General features: G+C 48.0%; 1 protein-coding gene across 1 annotated transcript in view; it reads right to left on the minus strand.

The window, feature by feature from the left end:
• The window catches only part of Iqck (IQ motif containing K), a 108,028-nt gene that overhangs the window by 37,541 nt on the left and 49,883 nt on the right, over positions 1-20,604 (minus strand). Inside the window, exon 7 of the mRNA XM_060366955.1 lies at positions 14,355-14,439. Within this exon, the coding sequence (XP_060222938.1) occupies positions 14,355-14,439 (85 nt within the window). The remainder of the gene's footprint in view (positions 1-14,354; positions 14,440-20,604) is intronic.

Here is a 20,604-nt window from a genome sequence, read left to right on the forward strand (position 1 = left end):
ATCATTGTAAGCATACTTCCTTCACAAACTCAAATTGCTATGCTTGAGGGTCTGAATGCTCCAGTCTGTGCTGCTTGCTGACTCCCCTCTTCTTTGGTGGCTCATTTTTAAAATCAGGATTTTGTAAACTTTTGAGGGTCTTAGTTCTAACTCCAAATCTATCCACATCTGAGGTCATGTCTATAGCTAGTAAGCTTTCTTATTGGAATGAAGAAAATTATAAATATTGTTGGTTTTGTGGACCATGAAGTCTCTTTCAAACCCATTCAATTCTGCCATTATAATATAAGAGCAGCTGCAGATGATATGCTAAATGGGTGTGGCCACACACACACACAAAGAGAAAAAAGGGGAAAAACTTTATTTGTAGCCATGTTGGATGGCATAGACCTAGAATCACACACACACACACACAGAGAGAGAGAGAGAGAGAAAGAAAGAGAAAAGGGGGGGCTTTATTTGTTTCCAGGCCGAACGGCATAGCTCCTACAGAAACTAAAGCATGAGGATCACAAGTTAAAGGGCAGTGTGGACAATTTATTGAGACTTTGCCTCAAAATGAAATGGTAAAATAGACCATTTGGGCTGTCACTCAAGAGTGGAGTAATTGCTTTTCATGCATGAAGCCAAGGTCCAATCTCAAACGTTTGCAAAGAAAAAAAATATTTAATAAAGGGTGAAACCCAAGTGACAGATAAAGGCTGTATATTGTCCTTCAGGTAGGGTTTGCCAACCTGTGCCTCAGCCCCTGGTGGGCACTATAGCTCCAGCCCCAGCTTCTTCTGCTGCCTCCTCCAGCTCTAACGCTGCTAATCTGAAACATTTTTCTGAGCTCAACAAATGATGCCACTTGAGTTCTGTTGCAGTAGGCCCCACCTGGGGGTTCTAACGCACACCAGGGAGGCAGAACAAGACCTGCAGAACTCCAAGTGACTCCAAGGGGCTGAAGTGTGGGCCACCCTTCTCCCAGGAACGAGGACGCTAGGAATGAACTTAAAGTTACAAGCCCTGCCACGGCCATCTGTAAGGCTTGGCTCTTTCGGTTCCTGCACAAATACCATGCTGATTCTTGCAAATCCTTCCAGTGTGAGTCAAGTGGGCCCTCTTGGGCTGTTAGCCTGTGGTCAGGAAGGCAGGATCTGCATGACTCATGAGCACCAGCTGCCTTTCCTGAGGTAGTCGCTGCAGTGCCCGGATCTGAGAAGGCCTTCTCCCAGGAAGCCACACCTATTTTTGTGCTGAAGTCCCCCAGGGCCAGGGGAGAGGGAGAGCGGAGGGCACAGCACATGCTTGAAAGAAATGGAATTTCCCCCACGTCTCGGGGATGACAGTTCAGATAGAGTTCATCCAACTTCTCTTGATAACTAAGTGTCCAGATTATTAGGAATGAATGTGATGCAAAGGCATTTAAAGTATTTGACGAAGCTCTCAGTGATCTACAGGGCAAATTACAGCACAGTGTGCTGCGCCAAGGACCCTGTCAGTGAGCTGAGCTCCTCCTTCTATTCCCTCTAGTAGATACTTAGTGACCCTTGTGCAGTGTGTTCAACAAGGGGCCTGTGAGAACTGTTTTAGGAACTCTATGCTTACTATTGATTCTCAGAAGAAAGCTATGAGGTAGGCAGCAGTGCCATCCCGTTTTCAAAGAGGATACTGAGCCTCAGACAGGCAAGTACTGCCCTTAAATCAGTTATGTACTACAGCCGAGAATTTGAACCCAAGCAGCAACGATAAAAGCCTATCTATGTTCCTTTCTATTCCTGACTGAAGCGACTGCTTCAGGGTTCTAATGTGCAGTCAGCTTTGAAAGCCAGTCACTCCTCTGTCAGGGGCTCTCAGACTGTGTCCTCCAGACTGCCGGCACTCCTGGACCCCAAGAACCTATTTGCTGTGAGAATTCTCAGGACCCACCCAGCCCTCCTGGCTCTGGGGGAGGGGCCTTAGCCTTACTATCTTCATGTCCCAAATGTCCCAAATTACAGATCTATGCCATCACGTCCTTGTTTTATCTGGCTCTGAGGATTGAACCCGGGGCATCATGTGCGCGAGGCAAGCTCTCTACCAACCGCACCACACCCCCAGCTCTTGAAAAGACTCGATAACTTTGAACAAGGGACGTTTCCGTGTTACACTCTGCCCTGCAATGATCTGGCCAGTCCTGATCGTACGTGTTTTTCTTTTTATGCTCCACCTCAATCTTAGGAACTAAAACTCAGCATTCTTGTTAGCCACAGTTTGTAGATGAGGAAAGCGGGGCTCCAAGAAGTTCAGGGCTGATTCAAGGCCACATGGCAAAGGAGACAGGGCGGCATTAGGCTTCTGAAGCCCAGATGTCAGTACCAACCCACTGCAGAAATGGCAACCCCAACCCACCACCCTGATGGCAACATCAACCAACTGCACTGATGACAATGCCAACCCACTGCCCTGATGGCAATGCCAACTCACCGCCCTGATGGCAACACCAACATACTCTGGCTTGCATGCAAACCCCATGTTATCTGGGACTCATCTCACCCTGGAGTGTGTTCTACTAGGCAAACAGGACGGAAGGGGGTTGCTTACAGCCTGGCAAGCTGACAAGCATTTGGTGTACTGCTGCCTGAAAATGTTCTTGTAGCTGTATTTAAATCACTTTGGGAATGGGAGAGGGAAGGGGGAGGGGGCCCTAGCCTGAGACCTGATCCCAGAGCAGTTCAAGGCCCCTATTTATAGTGCTGTGGCCTACTTCAGCCTGCTGAGTGGCCACACATTGCCCCAAGAAGGAGGCTTGACCGAGGACCAGGGCAACTGGGTGCCTCCTTTCTAGGGCACCAGAGTCCTGCCGGGCACAGGGGAAGTTTCTATCCTGAGCACAAGCATGTTTTGAAAAAGAACACATTTTCTCAGGCAGGAAAAACATCTAACAAAAAAACCCAAAACAACAGAAATCAAGTACTTAAGTAATGTCACCAAGAAACAATCAGGAATACATTCTTATAGGAGTAAATGCAGGAGCTACAGTTTTCAACAGAGCTACACCCGCACAGCTAGTGGGGTAGGGTGGGGGAAGAAGATGGGGGGGGTGGTAGGAGTGCAGCTGTTGCTCCCACTTTTCAGGAATGTAAAGGGAAACTTAGGAAAACTGAGTAACGGACATAGTGACTAGGCTGGCAAGCCAAAGAGCAAACCTCTTTACCCAGGCAGTTCCGTCTGTGTTAAGAAGAACACAGTGTCCGTGTGTGTGTGTGTGTGTGTGTGTGTGTGTGTGTGTGTGTATGTCCGTGTGTGCTGGAAATGATACGCTTTCCTCTAATCACTGTGTTTGGGAGGTAGAGAAAGGAGGTTCATAAGTTCAACGCTAGCTTGGGGTAAACAGTGAGCATAGTCTCAAAAAAACAAAAAACAAAACAAAACAAAACAAAAAAATAAATCAACAACCAGAAAACCCCGAAGAGCTGGTGGAAGGGGCTTCCTAAAGATCTAGAAGCAGTTGATGGTCCCTGGGGAGGGAGAGACGTTTCCTTCAATGGTACCACCAGTACAGCCTGTGCTCCTGTAAAAGCAGCCCTGATGAAATCACCGGATCACGGGAGGGGATTGGGGAGGGAAAGCAGAAGGGGTCAATCTGGGAAGAGAAAAGGAATCAGCAGGGGTGGAGGGGTCAAGAGTGTGATGGGTCATGAGCGTGAGCAAAATATATTCATGTACGAAGATGTCATGATGAAACCCACGATTATAAGTAATTAATATACGTAACAATAATCATGTAACAGAAGACCGGAGCAGTCGCCTTTGACTCGGGAGGTCTGGAGTGGGGCCTAAGGCCCGGCCTTCCAACCAGCCACTGGAGGTGGACCACAAGCTGAATAACAAGGGAGCAAGCATCACCACGTGGCTTCTCCTTTTCTCCCGCAGAAATAACGGTGTGCGCTGTTAGGTTATTACCATGTTTTATGTTTTTCGAGACGGGGTTTCTCTGTGCAGCCCTAGCTGGCCTGGAACTCACTCCGTAGACCACACTGGCCTTGAACTCAAGAGATCCATTGCCTCCCGCGTGCTTAAAGGACTGTGCTTGTGCCGCCACCACCCAGCCTCAAGATTAGGTTATAATATATTTCTGTGGGACCCTGAGGGTCACACACATACCTTCTGGGGCACAATATGGAAAAGGTCTCTGCAGAAGTGTGAATCCTGGTGGCTGTGTGCTGGGGAGACGGCTCAGGTGGTAAGAACCTGAGTTCCATCCCTCAAACCCACGTAGGAAGTGGGCACAGCGTCAAGTACTTATGCCCCCAGGACTGGAGAGGCAGAGACAAGTGGGGCTCAGGGCCTACAGGGGAGCCAGCCTAGCCTACATGGCAAGTTCTAGCTCGGTGAGAAATCGTGTCTCAAAAATACGTGGTGGATGATGCCTGGGAAATGACTCTTGGGAAATCAGCCTCTGCATGGGTGTACCCCATGTGCCTACGCACTATACATAAACAAACCCTGGAGACAGGGGATTTGGGGGAGCCACTGCATCAGGAGGCTATGCATCACCGACACTGACCTTCCAGTACATCTAGCGCCTTCCACCTCTTTGTGCCTCAACACTTGCTTTGGTGCTCTGCTCACACTACAACAAGCCTCAGAGAGGCTTCCCCAGTCACCTGCAGGAGTCTCTTCCCTTATCCTCTGGACCTCTCATTTGCTCTTTTGTCTTGTGGTACTTATTTGCCACAAGTAACTATTCAGCAGGGGGTGCAATTCCCTCCCACCTGTTAGGCTCGGCCTTGAGATGCACCTAGGCCTTGAGAAGCATGATGTCTTAGTCGGGGTCACTATTGTTGCAATGAAACACCATGACCAAAGCAACTTGGGGAGGAAAGGGTTTATTTGCCTTACACTTCCATATCACTGTTCATCATCAAAGGAAGTCAGGACAGGAACTCAAGGAGTGCCGAGAACCTGGAGGCAGAAGCTGATGCTGAAGCCATGGAGGGGTGCTGCTTACTGGCTTGTTCCCCCTAGCTTACTCAGCCTGCTTTCTCATAGAGCCCAGGACCACCAGTACAAGGATGGAATCACCCACGATGGGCTAGGCCCTCCCCCATCAATCACTAATTAAGAAAATGCCTGACAGCTGGATCTTAGGAAAACATTTCCTCAATTGAGGTGCCCTCCTTTCAGAGGACTCTAGCTTGTGTCAAGTTGACACAAAACCAGCCAGGGCACCTGGTTCATGCTTGCTCACCTCTCTGAGGCTTTCAAACTCTGCTTGGAAAAGCACATGCCCCTGGTAACCTGCTGATCTCAGAAGGCTCTAGAACAAAACCAAACAGAACACATCACATAATCTCTAGAGCCCAGTCCAGATTTGTTACAATCTGCCTGTAATCAGCACACACTTGAGCTGACACTCACACTGGAAGCCACTGGGCTTGGGGTGATTTATTAAGTGGCATCATTTCAACAAGAACTGGTGAACTTTTTGGGTGGTCAGGATGCTAGGAAAGAAACTCAGGGCCTCGAGCATACGGAGCGTGTGCACTATCCATGAGCTACACCCCAAGTTTTCTTTGAGGCAGGGTCTCTCATTGTCTTGGAACTCAATCAAACAGGCTACAGAGGTTGACCAGAGAGCTCTTCTATCTGTCTCTACCTCCTGAGTGCTGGAATTACGGGAGTTTTATGGATTGAACTCAGAACCTCATGCGTGCACGGTAAGCTCTTGCTCCAGCACCTCCCTTCCCTTTTAGAGATGGGCTGTATTGTGTCTTAGGCTGTCCTGGAACTCCCCTAAGTATCTGACGATAACCTTCAAAGCGCTAAGATTAGTAGTATGGCCCTTAATTCACAGTAAGCCCCTTGCCCTACTCTCCCAAGTGCTAGGATTACAAGTATACGTTAGCACACAGGGTTCATTTCTTCACACTCTATCAGCTGTTTGTTTGTTTGCTTGTACGGACTGACAGCCGACCTCAGGAATGCAAGCAAGGATTTTGCCTTATTTCCCAAAGCACGTGCAGTGTTTAAAGCAGAGCTGCCTGCCTAATAAGGACAGGATAGTGAATGAACTATCTAACTACAGACTCCACTTGCTAAAACGTTCTGCTATACCAGTTTCAATTAGCTGAAAAACGGAGAATAAATAACTTCAAAGCAATTATAAAGTAAAAAACAATTGTCTTAAATAGGTATTCTAGGCATCACACAGCCAACTGGCCAGATAGCTGTGACTCACACAAAGCTGTTTCCTACCACCCTGAGTCAGCTGCCATCTGCCCTCACCTGGTTCCCTGCATGAGAACGGAAGTGCTGTTTTTGTGATGTGGGTTCACCTAGCTGCATTGCTGTCCCCAGAGGAAAGAAGAGGGAGAGAGGGCTGAAAAGTAACACAAAGGGAGGAAATGCACCAGGCCCTCCCTAAAGCAGCTGCACTAGGAACGCCCTCTCTAGAAGGGAAGGAAGCCCCAGAAGGTAGACCGGAAATATAGAGAAGCCGGGCCATCAAGAGAAGGCAGGAGGAAGGCTGGAGTGTGGCTCAGTGGGAAGAGCACTTGCCTACCATGCATAATACCATGGGTTCAATTCCCAGCACCAGGATAAACTGGGTGTGCAATCAAGGGGTGGAGAATCAAGAGTTCCAGGCCACCCTGAGCTGCTTAATAAAACCCTGATTCAATCAACAAATCAGACGTGTGCTGATGTGGAAGATGCCTCTGGGCTGAACCAGTATATGTGTGTGTGTGTGTGTGTGGTGTATTTGTGTGTGTGCATCTGTGTGTGTGTGTGTGTATTGTGTGTTTGCATGTGGGTGTTGGGGAAAGAGGGCATGCACATGCCACAGCCCACATAGCTAACTCCTCAAAGGGTGTTTACTGTCCGGGAATAGTGAAACTCACATTTTGCTCTCTCTGTTATGTGTGTACCTGTGGAGACCAGAGTTCAGCAGCACGTATCTTCCTCCATCACTGTCCACCTTATTTTCTGAGACACCGTCTCACTGAACCTGGAGCTCATCTGTTTGCCAGCGAGCTCCAAAAATCCTTCCGCTCCGCAGGACTGCACATATGTATGCATTTCCCTTCTGAGCCTACCTTTTCACATGGGTGCCAGGGATCTGAACTCTCGCCCTTGTGCTTGAATGACAGGCACTTTACCTACCGAGTCCTTCCCTTACTCACCCAGACTCGGGGACAGGCCGTGGGTCTTCTAAGCCTCCCCCCTCCCAGGAGAAGGGAGTGTTTCAACTCAGAGGAAGTAGCTCCACAACCACCAACGACCAAGAAAACCCATTCTTGCTATTGTCATCCTTGCCATAGCATTTTCTGGGTCCTCACAGCATGATGAGCTTTCTGTGTCCCCCAGCTCCACTCTTGAAGAGGCCCTCAGTGCCGGTTTGTCACATAAAAGAACCAGCAAGTGAAGCCACATGCGGATGAAGGTCCACCTGAGTGATGCTGCGGACTGCTTGGGCTGCTGCTGTCAACGCGGAGCATTGTGTCCTTGCACCTTCCGTCTCCCCACATTGCCAAGAAGTTCCGGAATTTTCTTTCACGTCTTCATGGAGACTTACACAGGTAGCCTTAACTTAGACAACATATGTCCTACGTGTGATAAAATGTTCAAAACACAAATTTCAGCCACACAAGGTAGTATGTCTGCAATCCCAGCACTTAGTAGGTTCACCGGGATGACTGCACGAGTCTGAGGCCTGCTTGGGTTACACAGTGAGATTCTGTCACAGAACAAAACAACAGCGACAAAACCAAGGGTCTGGTGAGGTGAGACGGCCCAGCGGGTAGACACCTCCCACCGAGCTCAGTGAGCCAAGGGCGGTCACTGGGACCTACACGGTGGACAGAGTGAGCCACGTCTCACAAGTTGTTCTCTGACCTCCACATGGTTACCATGACATTGGTGGTGTGTGCCCAAACACACACACATGCACACACTCACAAAGCACAAAAATAAGTAGGCTATTTTAATTCAAAATATAAAAATAGGCCGGGCAGTGGTACCATACTTTACGGATCTCTGTGAGTTCGAGAGCAGCCTGGTCTACAGATCTACAGAGCCAGTTCCATGACAGCCAGAGCTACAAAAGGAGAAAGCCTTTCTCAAATACCCAAATAATAACATACATACATACATACATACATACATACTTACATACTTACTTACATACATACAATACATACATACTTACATACATACATACATGTGTACATACAAGGGCTGGAGCTGAAGCTCCATTACTAGCATGCTCCCTACCATGTGGGGAAGCCTGGGCTCCCTCTCCAGAGCTGCATAGCGTGGGTGTGGTTCTACAGGCCTATAATCCCAACACTCAGGAGGTGGAGGCCAGAAGATCATAAATTCACAGTCCTTCTCAGCTACATAGAGACTTCAAGGCCAACTTGAGCCACAGAGACCCAGAACAAAGATAAATAGGCAAACAAATCATTAAAAACCCCATCTGCACTGCTGTTCGTAGTGCTGACAGGCTGACTTTACCAGACAGCTCTGCCCAACAGCTGACACTCTCCCCACCGTGCAATGGGCGTGAAGGGACTGAACCCTGCTGCTAGCCTAGCGACACTGGGATACGTCCCCAGGTCCTCAACAACAACAGAGCCTGAGCCTCCAGTCAGGTGTGGTGGTCCATGCCAGTAATCCCAGCGCTCGAGAACGGCACGGTGGTGCTATAGGAAGGAAAATAGAACAACAGATGACCACAGTAACATTATAGCTAACGTTATCGTGGCTACCTATAAAGACCCAAGTATGTTATCTCAAAAACTATGTACGAGACGACCTAAAAAAAAAAAAAAAAAAAAGACACCCGAGGCTGAATCTGGGGATGGGGAAGGTATGTGGCAGCCAGATGCCCTGGAACCACGCTCAGAGGTCTGCAAAGGGCAAGTGGATCCACCGAGGAGAAATCCATCCTAGGAATTCAATTTCACCAGCAAGCTGGGGCCAGATTTGCTCTTCAAATCACAGAGGGCACGGCCAGACACTGAGGCTTCCGAGAGGTGGCCACACAGCAGCCAAGGGGGACCCGGCTGTAACCTGATGCAAGCACCCTTGCCCCACTGGGTTCAGCATTCCTTTCGCACGATCCCATGTCTGACTTTGGACCGAAGGGCCTGCGCACCTGCCGGCAGATATCAGCTGTTGGGAGGAGATTCCATCTTCCCTGCAGAACGCTCACACAGACATAGAATCGGTGTCTGGGGTCCAGCCTGCATGGGGGTTATCATCCCAGCAGCCCCTTTGGCTTCTCACATTACAAGGCCTACTGAGGAGCTGGGTCACACAGACAGGGTTTAATAAAATAATAATTTATCTAATAAAATAAATCCTCTTTCTCTGTCACACACAGAGTTAACCCCCAGGTTTCAATGGACCCTCTCCCCCAGTGCCATCTCTGAGAGATTAATGGGGGCAGCTGGATCTTGGCGCATGAGCAACTCCCTCCAGGGAGCTCATGTTTAAGTGCCTGCGTAAATCACAGGGGAGGGCTCATAAAGTGAAACAAACTCGTTGGTTATTCATTTTTAAAGATGATTTAAGGATTCAGTTTCTCATTTATAAAATTCCGAGAGTGTGCAACGCCAATATAGCACTGATGCTGGAGTCAGCGGCAAATGAGTCAATCTCATTTACTGCTTTTGGTGTCTGAATGCTACTGTATGGACTAAAGCCCAGAATTTATTACACGATTACTCCATCACTGACTATTATGTGTGCATGCACCTTACTGGATCTAAGATCCTACGGAGCCTCAGGAAGAAAATCCACAGATTCTGGACGAAGGGTCACTTCAGGATCACACACAGATGCCCTCCCCCTGCCTCAGCTGGCCTCCAGCTATTGAGGAAAGGGAGGGTCGTAAACCTAGAGTTAGGAGCTGCCAATGCCAGTGGCGCTAAGGAAAGAATAGTGGAGCAAGTAGCTGCCCAACCAACAATGCCCAAGCTTCTCAAAGCCTCAGAGGTCAGCAGGCTATGGACATGAATGCTGAGCTTTGAGAGTTAGGCAGTGCACAGCCCACTGAAGTGCAAATTTCTGGTTTCCTTGAAGACTGAGTTTCGTCATGGGATGTTTTGCTCAGGTTGGCCTGAGAGAAGGCACGTGGTGTTTTGCGGTGAGCTCTCACGTGTGAGGGGCTTGACTTTGGCCAGCTGAGAACATCCGTGGGTGGACTTTGAGGAGAGGACATATATAGCGGCCATGCACAGCGAGAAATCGCTTTATGGGTCGACATTGCTGTGCTGATCTTCACGCTTCAACACTTGACTTCGCTGATAGACACTTTCCAGAGAGCTTCTCCAGGCAATCCAGCTGAACCTTGGAACTTACGCTGACTTTGTGTTGCTGCTTTGGTTTAGCCTTTGGACTGGACTGCTGGTATCCTGAAAACTGAGTCTGGTAATTCCCTAAAGACCCATCGACCCTGATCAGCAGGAAGTAGATAAAAGAGGACTATGGCCCTTTTCCCTACTAATCTCCTGCCTAAGTGGAGGTGCGGGGGAGGGAGGGATGGGAGGTAAAGGTGTTTAAGAACCAGAAATAAAGTGGGTTTGCTGAAAACTCTAAGCCTACAGCCTACTCATTGAGCAAGGGCTCATTCTTTCATATATTCTTCAGCATGGTGTCCTTAGAACTCCATTGTCCTCAGGCTGCTTCAGGCTCTCTCCCCATCTCTGCCTTCCTCCTTCCACCAGGCCATCAAAACTTGGGGCATACATGGCTGGCGAGCAGCTGGACATATTTAGTGGTTAGACTCTAGCCTCTCTAGGGCAATTTAGCAATAAGAGGTTCTTAAGCTATGAACTCCATCCACCATCATCAATTAACCTTACAGACAAAACAGACACATGAGCAAGGATGTTTTGCATAAAATTGCAACTTACAAAGCAGACAAAAATAGAATGTTGAATTGCTTATAGTTCGGGAGATTACAATTCAAGTTATTCCCAGAGATAAAACCTAGGTGCATGTCATTAAACTATCAACATTTGTGGGGTGGGATCTTTGTGTGCTGACAAGGAAACTAATCTGTCAGAAAGATGAGAGAAGGGGCACACTGAAGTACTTAACACACTTAACTCTGTAAAAACAAAGTGAAATTTCCTGTATGAATAAGAACCAATCAGTGATCTGCATCATTTAGGTTTTTTCCATAGCTGGTATGTATCCCTAACAGTCGCCACCAAGCCCAGTGAATTTAGATCCATCCCCAGAGCCCACACGGTGAAAGGAAAGAACTAACTCCCAAACATTGTCCTCTGACTATCACATAGATGCTGTGGCACGTATAGGCACACAGGCACATGTGCATACTTATACACATATTCATACTTGCAATAAATAGACAGACAGACAGATAGATAAACGTAAAGAGTGTTGTTTTAAAGTAGATAGTGTGTCTGGGGTATATAGCTTGGTTGGGAGAGTGCCTGCCTAGCATTCACGAAGCCTTAATGTTGGTCTCCAGCCCCATACAAAACCAGGAATGCTGGTACCTGCCTCCAAGGCCAGCACCTGAGAGCAGAAGCCAGGAGGAGATCTGAGTCATTCTCATTCTCAGCTACATAATGAGTTTGAGACCACCCTGAGCTACAGGAGACCCTTTTGCAGAAAAGAGAAAAGAAGGGAGAGAATAGTTTAAATAAGCTTTGCCATGCCTCATGAGCCATGGCCAGTCTCTTCCCTGGGGCAAACTAACAGTTACTCTGCAGGAGCGGAAACCAGACCTTTCTTTTGTGCCAGTGTCCTCCTTCATGTGCAACTGGGAAGAGTCTGGACATTTTTTTAACTGAGATTTGTGTTGTTGGGATTCTATGTTCTGAGGCAGAAACTGGTCCCCTGGACGGATCTCTGGTTTAGCTGAATCCCAGTGATCAAGCAAGATGCCCAGAGCCAGGGTCTCTCCCGACTGTGGGTCTGGCCAGTCTCTGCAGTCATCTCTTCAGTGGCAACAGGGCTTGCTAGTGGCTTGCTGTGTGGTGATCCCCATGTAAAGAGAGCCACCCCATCCCAACAGCTCAAGGGAAGGATGCAGGATAGAGTCCCTCTACATCTGACAGGCCAGCCAGGCTGTCCAGTCACCATGAACCAAGAATCTCCATGGCCTGATGGACGTACCTTCTAGTATCCAAGGTGGGCCAAGCCCCCTGCCAGCTCATCATTTCATTTATTTTTAAAACTTTGCAATTTTGCAAGGTCATATGTAGGCCAGAATTCTTTCCTCACTGGACTTACCTAAGCTCCCAGTGTTCGGTTCTGAAAGGCAAGATGGCCAGGTTTCTTCTTTGATATCATTAATCAAATAAGAGTAATTGGTGTAGTGGTGCATGCCTTTAATCCCAGCATGTGGGAGGCAGAAACTGGCCAATCTCTATGAATTTGAGGCCAGCCTGGACTACATTGCAAGACCCAAACAAAAGAGAACAACAGAGTAAGGAGTGATGACCCTCTAAGTGCCTCTGCCCAGCACAGTGCCTGAAAGGAAAGTTGTCAGCAGGCAATTTCTGTATCTGGGCTAAGCCAGAAAAAACCAAGTAATAGTTCCTGTCCCCTCCAGGCCTACCTGCCCCTTCTTTCATGAGATTTCCTGCACTCTGCCCGAAGTTTGGCTATGTGTCTCAGCCTCTGCTTTGATACATTGATCAGTAGAGTCTTTCAGAGGCCCTCTGTGGCAGGCTCCTGTCCTGTCCCTGTCTTCTGCTTCTATCGCATTTGTCCTTCTGCATGAGGATTGAGCATCCTCCCTAGGGTCTTCCTTGTTGTTTAGCTTCTTTAGGACTATAGATTTTAGTATGTTTGTCCTATATTATATGTCTAATAACCACTTATGAGTGAGTATATACCATATGTGTCTTTCTGCTTCTGGGTTACCTCATTCAAGATGATCTTTTCTAGTTCCCACCATTTGCCTACAAATTTCACGATTTCTTTGTTTTTAATTGCTGAGTAGTATTCCATTGTGCAAATGTACCACAATTTCTGTATCCATTCCTCCATTGAGGAACCTCTAGGTTGCTCCCAGATTCTAGCTATTACAAATAAAGCTGCTACAAACATAGTTACGCAAATGTCCTTGTTGCATAGTTGAGCATATTTCAGGTATACGCCTAGGAGCGGAATAGCTAGATCTTGAGGTAGCACCAATAGAGCCAAAACAACAACAAAACAGGCGCCTGGGACCCCTGCAGAGGCTGATATCCCAAACAAGGACCATGCATGGAAAGGACCTAAAACCCCTGCTCAGATGTAGCCCATAACAGCTCAGTCTCCAAGTGGCTTCCCTAGTAAGGGGAGCAGGGGCTGTCTCTGACATGAACTCAGTGGCTGAGTTCTTTGATCACCTCCCCCTGAGGGATGAGCACCCTTACCAGGCCACAGAGGAAGACAATGCAGCCAGTCCTGATGAGACCTGATAGGCTAGGGTCAGATAGAAGGGGAAGAGGTCCTCCCCCATCAGTGGACTGGGAGGGGCATAGGGGGGAGAAGAAGGAGGGAGGGTGGGATTGGAAGGAGACAAGGGAGGGGGTCATAGCAGGGATACAAAGTGAATAAATTGTAATAAATAATTAATAAAAATTAAAAAAAAAACAAGAGGACTAAATTAGCATCAGGGCTCATTTAAATGATGAATATTCAGGGGTTATGTCTGATCCTGCCTCCCAGTCACTAAGGGAATGCCATCATGATGACTCACTTCCTTGCATGAACATCACAAGGTAGCATAGTCTTCTCAATGGCTTTCTCCCAGTGGTGCACGGGGTTTCACCAGCAGAAGGGCTTTAGGGATGTGGTGTGCCATCTAACCAGCCAAACCCAATTTTAAAAAATTGGAAGGTATTTGTGCATATGCGTGAGTGTGTGTGTAGGCCTAAGGTTGTTTTGTTGTCATGGCATCTCCTCAGTGGCTATCCTTTTTTCTTTTTTGTCTGTGACAGCATTTCTCACTGACAATGAATCTCATCCAATTAAGCAGGACTGGATGACCAAAGAGCTTCAGAGCTCTGCCTCTCTCCACCCTAACCGTGGCTGAGATTATGGGCACATGCCACCCTGCCTAGCTTGTTACATGGATTCTGTGCATATGAACTCGGGACCTCGTCTGGGAGTGGGTGGCAGCCACTCTCACAACTGAGCCATCGACCCAACCCTTGAATGTGTCCTTTATGATAACTGCAAAATAAGTTTTGACTTAAAAAAAAAAAAATCCAAGTCTCTCTGTTTTGCAGAGACGCTTATCTCTGGGGTCTGTATGTGGGAGACGACATTCAACTTCAGCTACATCTGTGTTCTCCCTGGCCCACTATGTCACAAGTTCCCATCACAGTCAATGTCACAATCGCAGTGTCCCTTACCAGATAGGCTCTCCAGAAAGCCTGGATGCTGACTGCGGCTGCCTCTTCTGTCAATAGCAGGGAGAGGGGGATCGGTGGCCTCGGGCTGGAAAGCAATAAAAACGGTCAGAGGCTTGGGAGCATCCATCCTTCATCCCGGCAATGCCTTTGACAACATAATAGTCTTCCTGATTGAGGACCTCATCCATCCCCATTCTTAGAGGGGGAAAAAAAAGTAATTTTGATGGAAAAGTATATGCTTGAGTTAGCGTTTCCTGTTAAGATCTGGGATTTTTAAAAATTGTCATTCCCCCACCCCTGCCTGTGTGTGTGTACGCACACATGTGTGTGTCCAAGTGTGTACATATGGAAGACAGATATGGTCCACTATGGTTTTTTTTTGTTTTGTTTGGAAACAGGACCTTAAATTGAACTTGGAGCTCCTTGCTCCTTAGTTCAGCTAGCCAGGAGGCAACAGGGAGTACCATGTTTGTCCCTGCACCTAGCTCTGGGGCTTACCTGCTGCCACACTCGGCTTTTTACGTGGCTGTCAGGCATCTGAGCTTGTGTCCTCACACTTGCACAGCAAGCACAGTACCAGCTGAGCCGTTTCCCAGGCTCCAGTCGGGGCGTGCTCTTAAGACAGGGCTAGGACTTTCTTCCTTACATGTTAGCCATACATGTCATCAACACAAGCCTGCGCCCACATGGCACAGGAGACAGAGTACCAGCCTGTGTGGGTGGCATTGCAACTTAATCACAAGAAAGGCTCTTTCTGCAGCATTCTGATGATGCGAACGTAAGTAGCACATCCCTTTCCTGAAAGCAAAAGTCACAGAAGTTTCTCTCTGACTGGCCCCAGCACTGCCTGAACTGGCATGGTAGCTTACACCTGCAAACCTACCATTTAAGAGGTGGAAGTGGGAAGATCATGAGTTCAAGTCAGCCTTGACTACATATCAATACTGAGGTTTGTTTGAGACCTCTCAAACCAAAAAATGAAAATCATGGTAGGGGCTGGGGCTGGGGATGCTGAGCAACTGAACACTAGCTAGCCTAGCATGCACACGGCCTGGGTTCAAAGCCCAGTTCAGAAAAGAAAAGGAAAAGGAAAGGAAAGGAAAAGGAAAAGGAAAAGGAAAAGGAAAGGAAAGGAAAGGAAAGGAAAGGAAAGGAAAGGAAAGGAAAAGAAAAAGGAAAGGAAGGAAGAGAGAAGGAGAAAAGGAAGGAAGGAGGGAGAAGGAAGGGAAGGGGGAGATGAAGAGAGAGCCTTGGTACAGTATGTTTGTGTGAATAAATGCTTTTAGATTTTTCCACAATAGAGGAAATCAAAGCCAGGAAGACAACGTAGTTCCCAAGATCCTGTCTGGGGGTGCAGTGTTGCCGCAGGCTCCGGCTTTCTGGCAGGCTGGTTGTCCTCCAAGGGAGAGAAGAAGTAGACATTTCTGTAGAGATAATCAACCCTTGCAAACAGCTTTGTGAGAACCTTCCCTAATGTTCACTTTCCACTTTTAGCCCCATCAGATGGTCTTTTGTTTGTTTGCTGCTTCTGTTTTTGCCTCTTCTTGTCTAATAGCTGTTTTCTGGCTGCGGTGCTCTGCCCCTGGAGTGCCTGTTTTCCACAGTCAGCGTCTTGCTCATCCATCCCTCCACTAGCCATAAGTGAGACATCAGTGCTGTGACACTACCACGTCACCTCCCTGAAGTGACTGCCCTCACTAGTCAAAATCAAGCGGCTTCTAGACACCTTGGCATTTCCAAGGAGACTGCAGTGTGGTGGCAGTGAACTCAGAACATAACACTGTAATGTACCAACACCCGTTGACATTTACTGAGCACCTGCTGGCCTCATGAAAACCAGAACTGTTCCCAAGATCCGGGCACCCTGGCCTCTCAGCTCCTCTGAAAAAGTGCCTCCAAAGCTCCAGGGCGCCAGGACAGTTGGGCAGGCTGCTCTCTTCTCAAGGGCAGCGAGCAGAGGAGATGTGGGGTCCCACAACCTAGCCTGCGATCTGCTCGCTCAGCCCTGCCTTGTGCTGTGGGGCCACAACTGCCCTAAGATGAAGACATTTGTCTTTCATCTGCTCCAGTGTGCCTGGGGGCTGGTCAGGGCCAGGCACATTTTTCTCCTGGCCCACTCTTAGGCCTCTTCTGAGTTTCACTCAGATTTTATTTAACAACATCCTTTGATTAGGTTGGGGTCTCACTATCAGTCTTCCTAGTCCTTGACCCAATTTGAAAACAAATCTGTGTGCTCGTGTGCTGAAGGTCCAAATCTGCATGACTGAAAGCCATAGGAACACAGCCTGGTCTCGTGTTTGCCAGTTTACATCACAGGCATGCAGTAGGCACGCCATGCCTGTGGAAGCAGGCCACTGTGGTCAGAAATCCTACAGAATCACCTTAAGGGAGGGGGGCCTTATTTTGGCTCACGGTTCCAGAAGGATTTCAGTTCCTCATGGTGAAGTCGATGGCCACATGTGAGTGTGTGGTGGAGATCCCTTATATCTAAGCTGTCTTGGAAACAGAGAGCTAGAATGAAACCAGGGTATGACTTTCCAAGTCCCTCCCCGGGTTACTTACTTTCAGAGCCAGGCCCCAACTCCAAAAGGCTCCAGAACCCTCCAAATAGTCCCACGCATGCATAGCATTCGGGGTTCACAATGAACCCGTGGAGATATTTCAGAATGAAACCCCAACAGTCCGGCTGTGTAGTAAGTCCTGTGCTGTACAATGGCTCCATGAAATCTTTGCAACAAAAACAAGGGCTGCTGTGACCTTGTGTTTAGGGCTGAAGAGGCCAAGAGGTGTGATGAGGAGGAGTGGAATACGACAAAGGGAACTCATTCAAGGTCACTGACTGCTTCCTACTGAGAATGCAAGCTGTCCAGATTGGGGGGGTGGGTGACCAGAGAAGGGAAGAGGCAGCTATGAAGCTATGAAGTCTCTAAGATGGAAGCAGGAGTCTAGCAGCTGTTGGGTGATAAATAGAAGAAAGCATGGCTACTTGCCTAGGAGGAAAAAAAAATGTAGGGAAGAAAAGCCTTAATCACAGCACACATTCCTGTCCCAATCTCCTCGGCAAAGTTCTGTGTGAGGGCGCTTTAACAAGGCAGACTCTGTGACAGGCATCTGAAGGGAGATTTGATGCTGCCCTTCTTTTCACTGGCCATCTTTTCTGCTCTAGGTGTGTTTCTCAATTCTGTTATGGTGAATGTCAAAGTCAACGTGTTGCTGTTGGAGACCAGAGGAAGGAAGAAGTGCAGAGCTGAGGACACGGGGCGGGGGGGAGCCAGCCCAACAAAGGGCCTTGTCCAGTAATGAGACCTGGAGCCACTTTGCATCTCAATGACATGTGCGAAAGGCAAAATGAGATGTCTAATAGGCCTGGGAGGCAGTAACGTGATGCCACTTCTAGTGATGCCCCTGGCTTTCATGGCTAAAGAATACATCGCTGTCTCATTCCCAAACAAGAGTAAGTGCGAGAGAGCCGGCGCGCATCCGGCTGAATGAAGAGGGTCTACTCTTGCAGAGAAGCGCCTGGGAACTATTTGCTTCAGCAGGCCAGGCTTGAAGGGCCAGACGCCATATCAGGTCCTTCCCTGTCTTGGAATCAGTGCAGCTGGCCTCAGGTCAGATAAAAATAAAAGGGCAAGCCTCATCACCAGGACCCTAGGGGCAACAGAGATGAATGTGTCAATCACGGGAGGCGGCTGCAGAGTGGCCCCCCAGGGCTGGGGCTGGGCATCTCCAGAGCAGACATTCTATTGCTGAGCGTCTCCAAGACGACTTGCTTTATTAGCAGCGATGACCAGCATGACGGCCTCGTTTTCCTCTTAAGTGGGAAGTAAATGTTTCTGCAGCCTAAGAATCAGCGCTGTACTCTTGAGAGGAGCAGAAACCATTTTTCCTGATAGAGTGTCATGTGGATTTAAAAATGTGTTCAAAGGCTTTCCCAGCTTTTTTATTTTTATTTTTTTATTTTTTTATTTTTGTTGTGAAGTAAAAGATTTTGGGGGCAGAAAGAAGATACAGGATGCTTACAAACTGGGCAGTGAAAACAGGGCCCCGAGAGATGGCTCAGTGGATAAGAGCACTTGATGTTCAATTAAACCCATCGTCCCCAGCCAATCTCTGAAGAATCTGACATCTCTTCCTGCCCTCATGTGCACACCAACGCACACATGTGTACACACACACACACACACACACACACACACACACATACACTCACAGACATTGATACAGACACACACTAAAAAGATCTGGGATCTTTAGGTGGCCCTCATTCATTTCTCTACCCAGTTGTAAGAACTATAGAGTCAGGCAGAAAGAAAGGTGGGGTTGGGGGGAGAGGAGGAAGAAGGCAGGCAGGCAAGCTTGCCTGGGATTAGACATTAGATTTCTGATTAAATTTATCCTCCTTTCATTAGAAAGATGAACTGTTTTCTTGGAACATAAAAGCAAGAATGATCCAGATAGGAATCTAGTTCCAAAGATGGCATGGGCCAAGCTTGCATCAATCATCATAAAGTCTCTTAATGGCCTAGAATTGGATGCCATCCACCTACTGTATCTGGCAAGAGATGCAGCCTTCCACCTTAACTGCCTTACTCTCCTACAGCCTTTATTGGACAATTACATTCTGGAGCAAGGAGCACAGACATGAGCCGGTATGTGTAGAAGGCAGAGGTTAATGTTGACTGTCTTCCTTAATTGCATTCCACCATATTATTTGAGGCACTCAAAAATATACCTGCAGCGCACTGAGTCTACTTGGCTGGCTGGCCAGTGAGCACCAAGAAGCTCTGTCCCCACCCCCACAGTAGTAGGGTCACAGGAGTATAAAACTGTACCCAGGTTTTAACCCGGATGTTGGAAATCTGAACTCAGGTCCTCAGGCTTGCACAGCAAGCATTTTTCAGTTGGAGCCATCTCTCCAACCCCATCCCCCACCCCACCCCCAGCCTTGACTTAGGAATGTCAGCCACTGGAAGGAGTCCAGTAGACTTGTCTGGAATTTTACCTCCAGTCATTTGGCTGACTGCACCTCAGATGGGATCTCCTAGGATCCCTTAAGACCTAGTACTCTGTGGCATGAGGAATTTCTCCAAAGGTCCGGGCAGAATGCTGCGTGTAGCCTTCCAGCACATTTAGAGATGATGGTTAGCGGGCTGTGATTGGGCTTTCGCCCCCTCACTAATCTCCACCCCAGGAAATCAACAAGCTGTGATTACCCCGGTCAGCTGAGTCACTGCCCTGCTTAGACACACAGCTGGGCTGCTCAGCCAACCCTGTCACCGAAGCTCCGAGCCCAGATAACGGCCTACTGAACAGCCAGCAGCAGCGCCATGTGCTCCCCCTGTGGGCAAACGAGACAGGAAGCCTCTTAAATACCGAGACTGAGGGACCTGATTTTGATTTTTTCATAAAATACACGCCGACTGTGATGTTATTTAGCTTATTTGTAACTAGTCACATGCTTTTTTTTCCAATGCAACTTAGGGAAACTTAACAACTGGCCACCCATTCAGCCTCCCGGCGGTAAGCTCAGGTCAGGGTATGTGTAGGGGGTTAGATTCGCCCTTCCAATCCTCTCCAATCCATTAGAAGGGTGTTGATCACTGACTGTTGAACCCACAGCCTTACATTTGTTGTTAAAGATGCTCTATCACTGAGCTACACTCCTTCTGCTCTGTCAATTTCAATTCTTACCAAGAATTTTAGTCTTAAAAACACAGATTCAATATAAAGGATTACACCGGGCCAACTCTATTAGAATAGAGTTACCAACATATTAGAAAGAAAGACTGGTACTGTGATACACGTGCTTCTAAATTATACGCGTGTAATTAGAGCTAATGTGATGGGTCAGCTGCCTCAACTAAAGGAGCCAGCATGTAAATGATATTTTACCATGACCACACATCTGCGAGGTGACAGGAAGCTCCCAGTGGCTGCTACCATGAGCAAGCAGACTGTAGGCAAACAGACACAGCCAGAGCTTAGAGAAAGTTGGGAGCTAACATCCCTTCTTCTATATTCTAGGTCCCTGAAATTATGGACAGTTGAGGCAGGAGCTGGCGGAAGAGAGGAAAGGTAAGTTTTACCTCCACTAAGAGACTGGAGACTAAGAATTTAAAACTAAACAGGATGAAGGCCAGCAGGCAAGCAAGACCATTTAAAAACCAGAATGAGGGAAATGGCTCAGTGGGTAGGCCACTTGCCATACATGCAGAAAGACTTCACATTGTGCCTATGTAAATCTGGG

The sequence above is a fragment of the Meriones unguiculatus genome, chromosome 14 (genome assembly GCF_030254825.1).
Source record: "Meriones unguiculatus strain TT.TT164.6M chromosome 14, Bangor_MerUng_6.1, whole genome shotgun sequence".
Taxonomy (NCBI): domain Eukaryota; kingdom Metazoa; phylum Chordata; class Mammalia; order Rodentia; family Muridae; genus Meriones; species Meriones unguiculatus.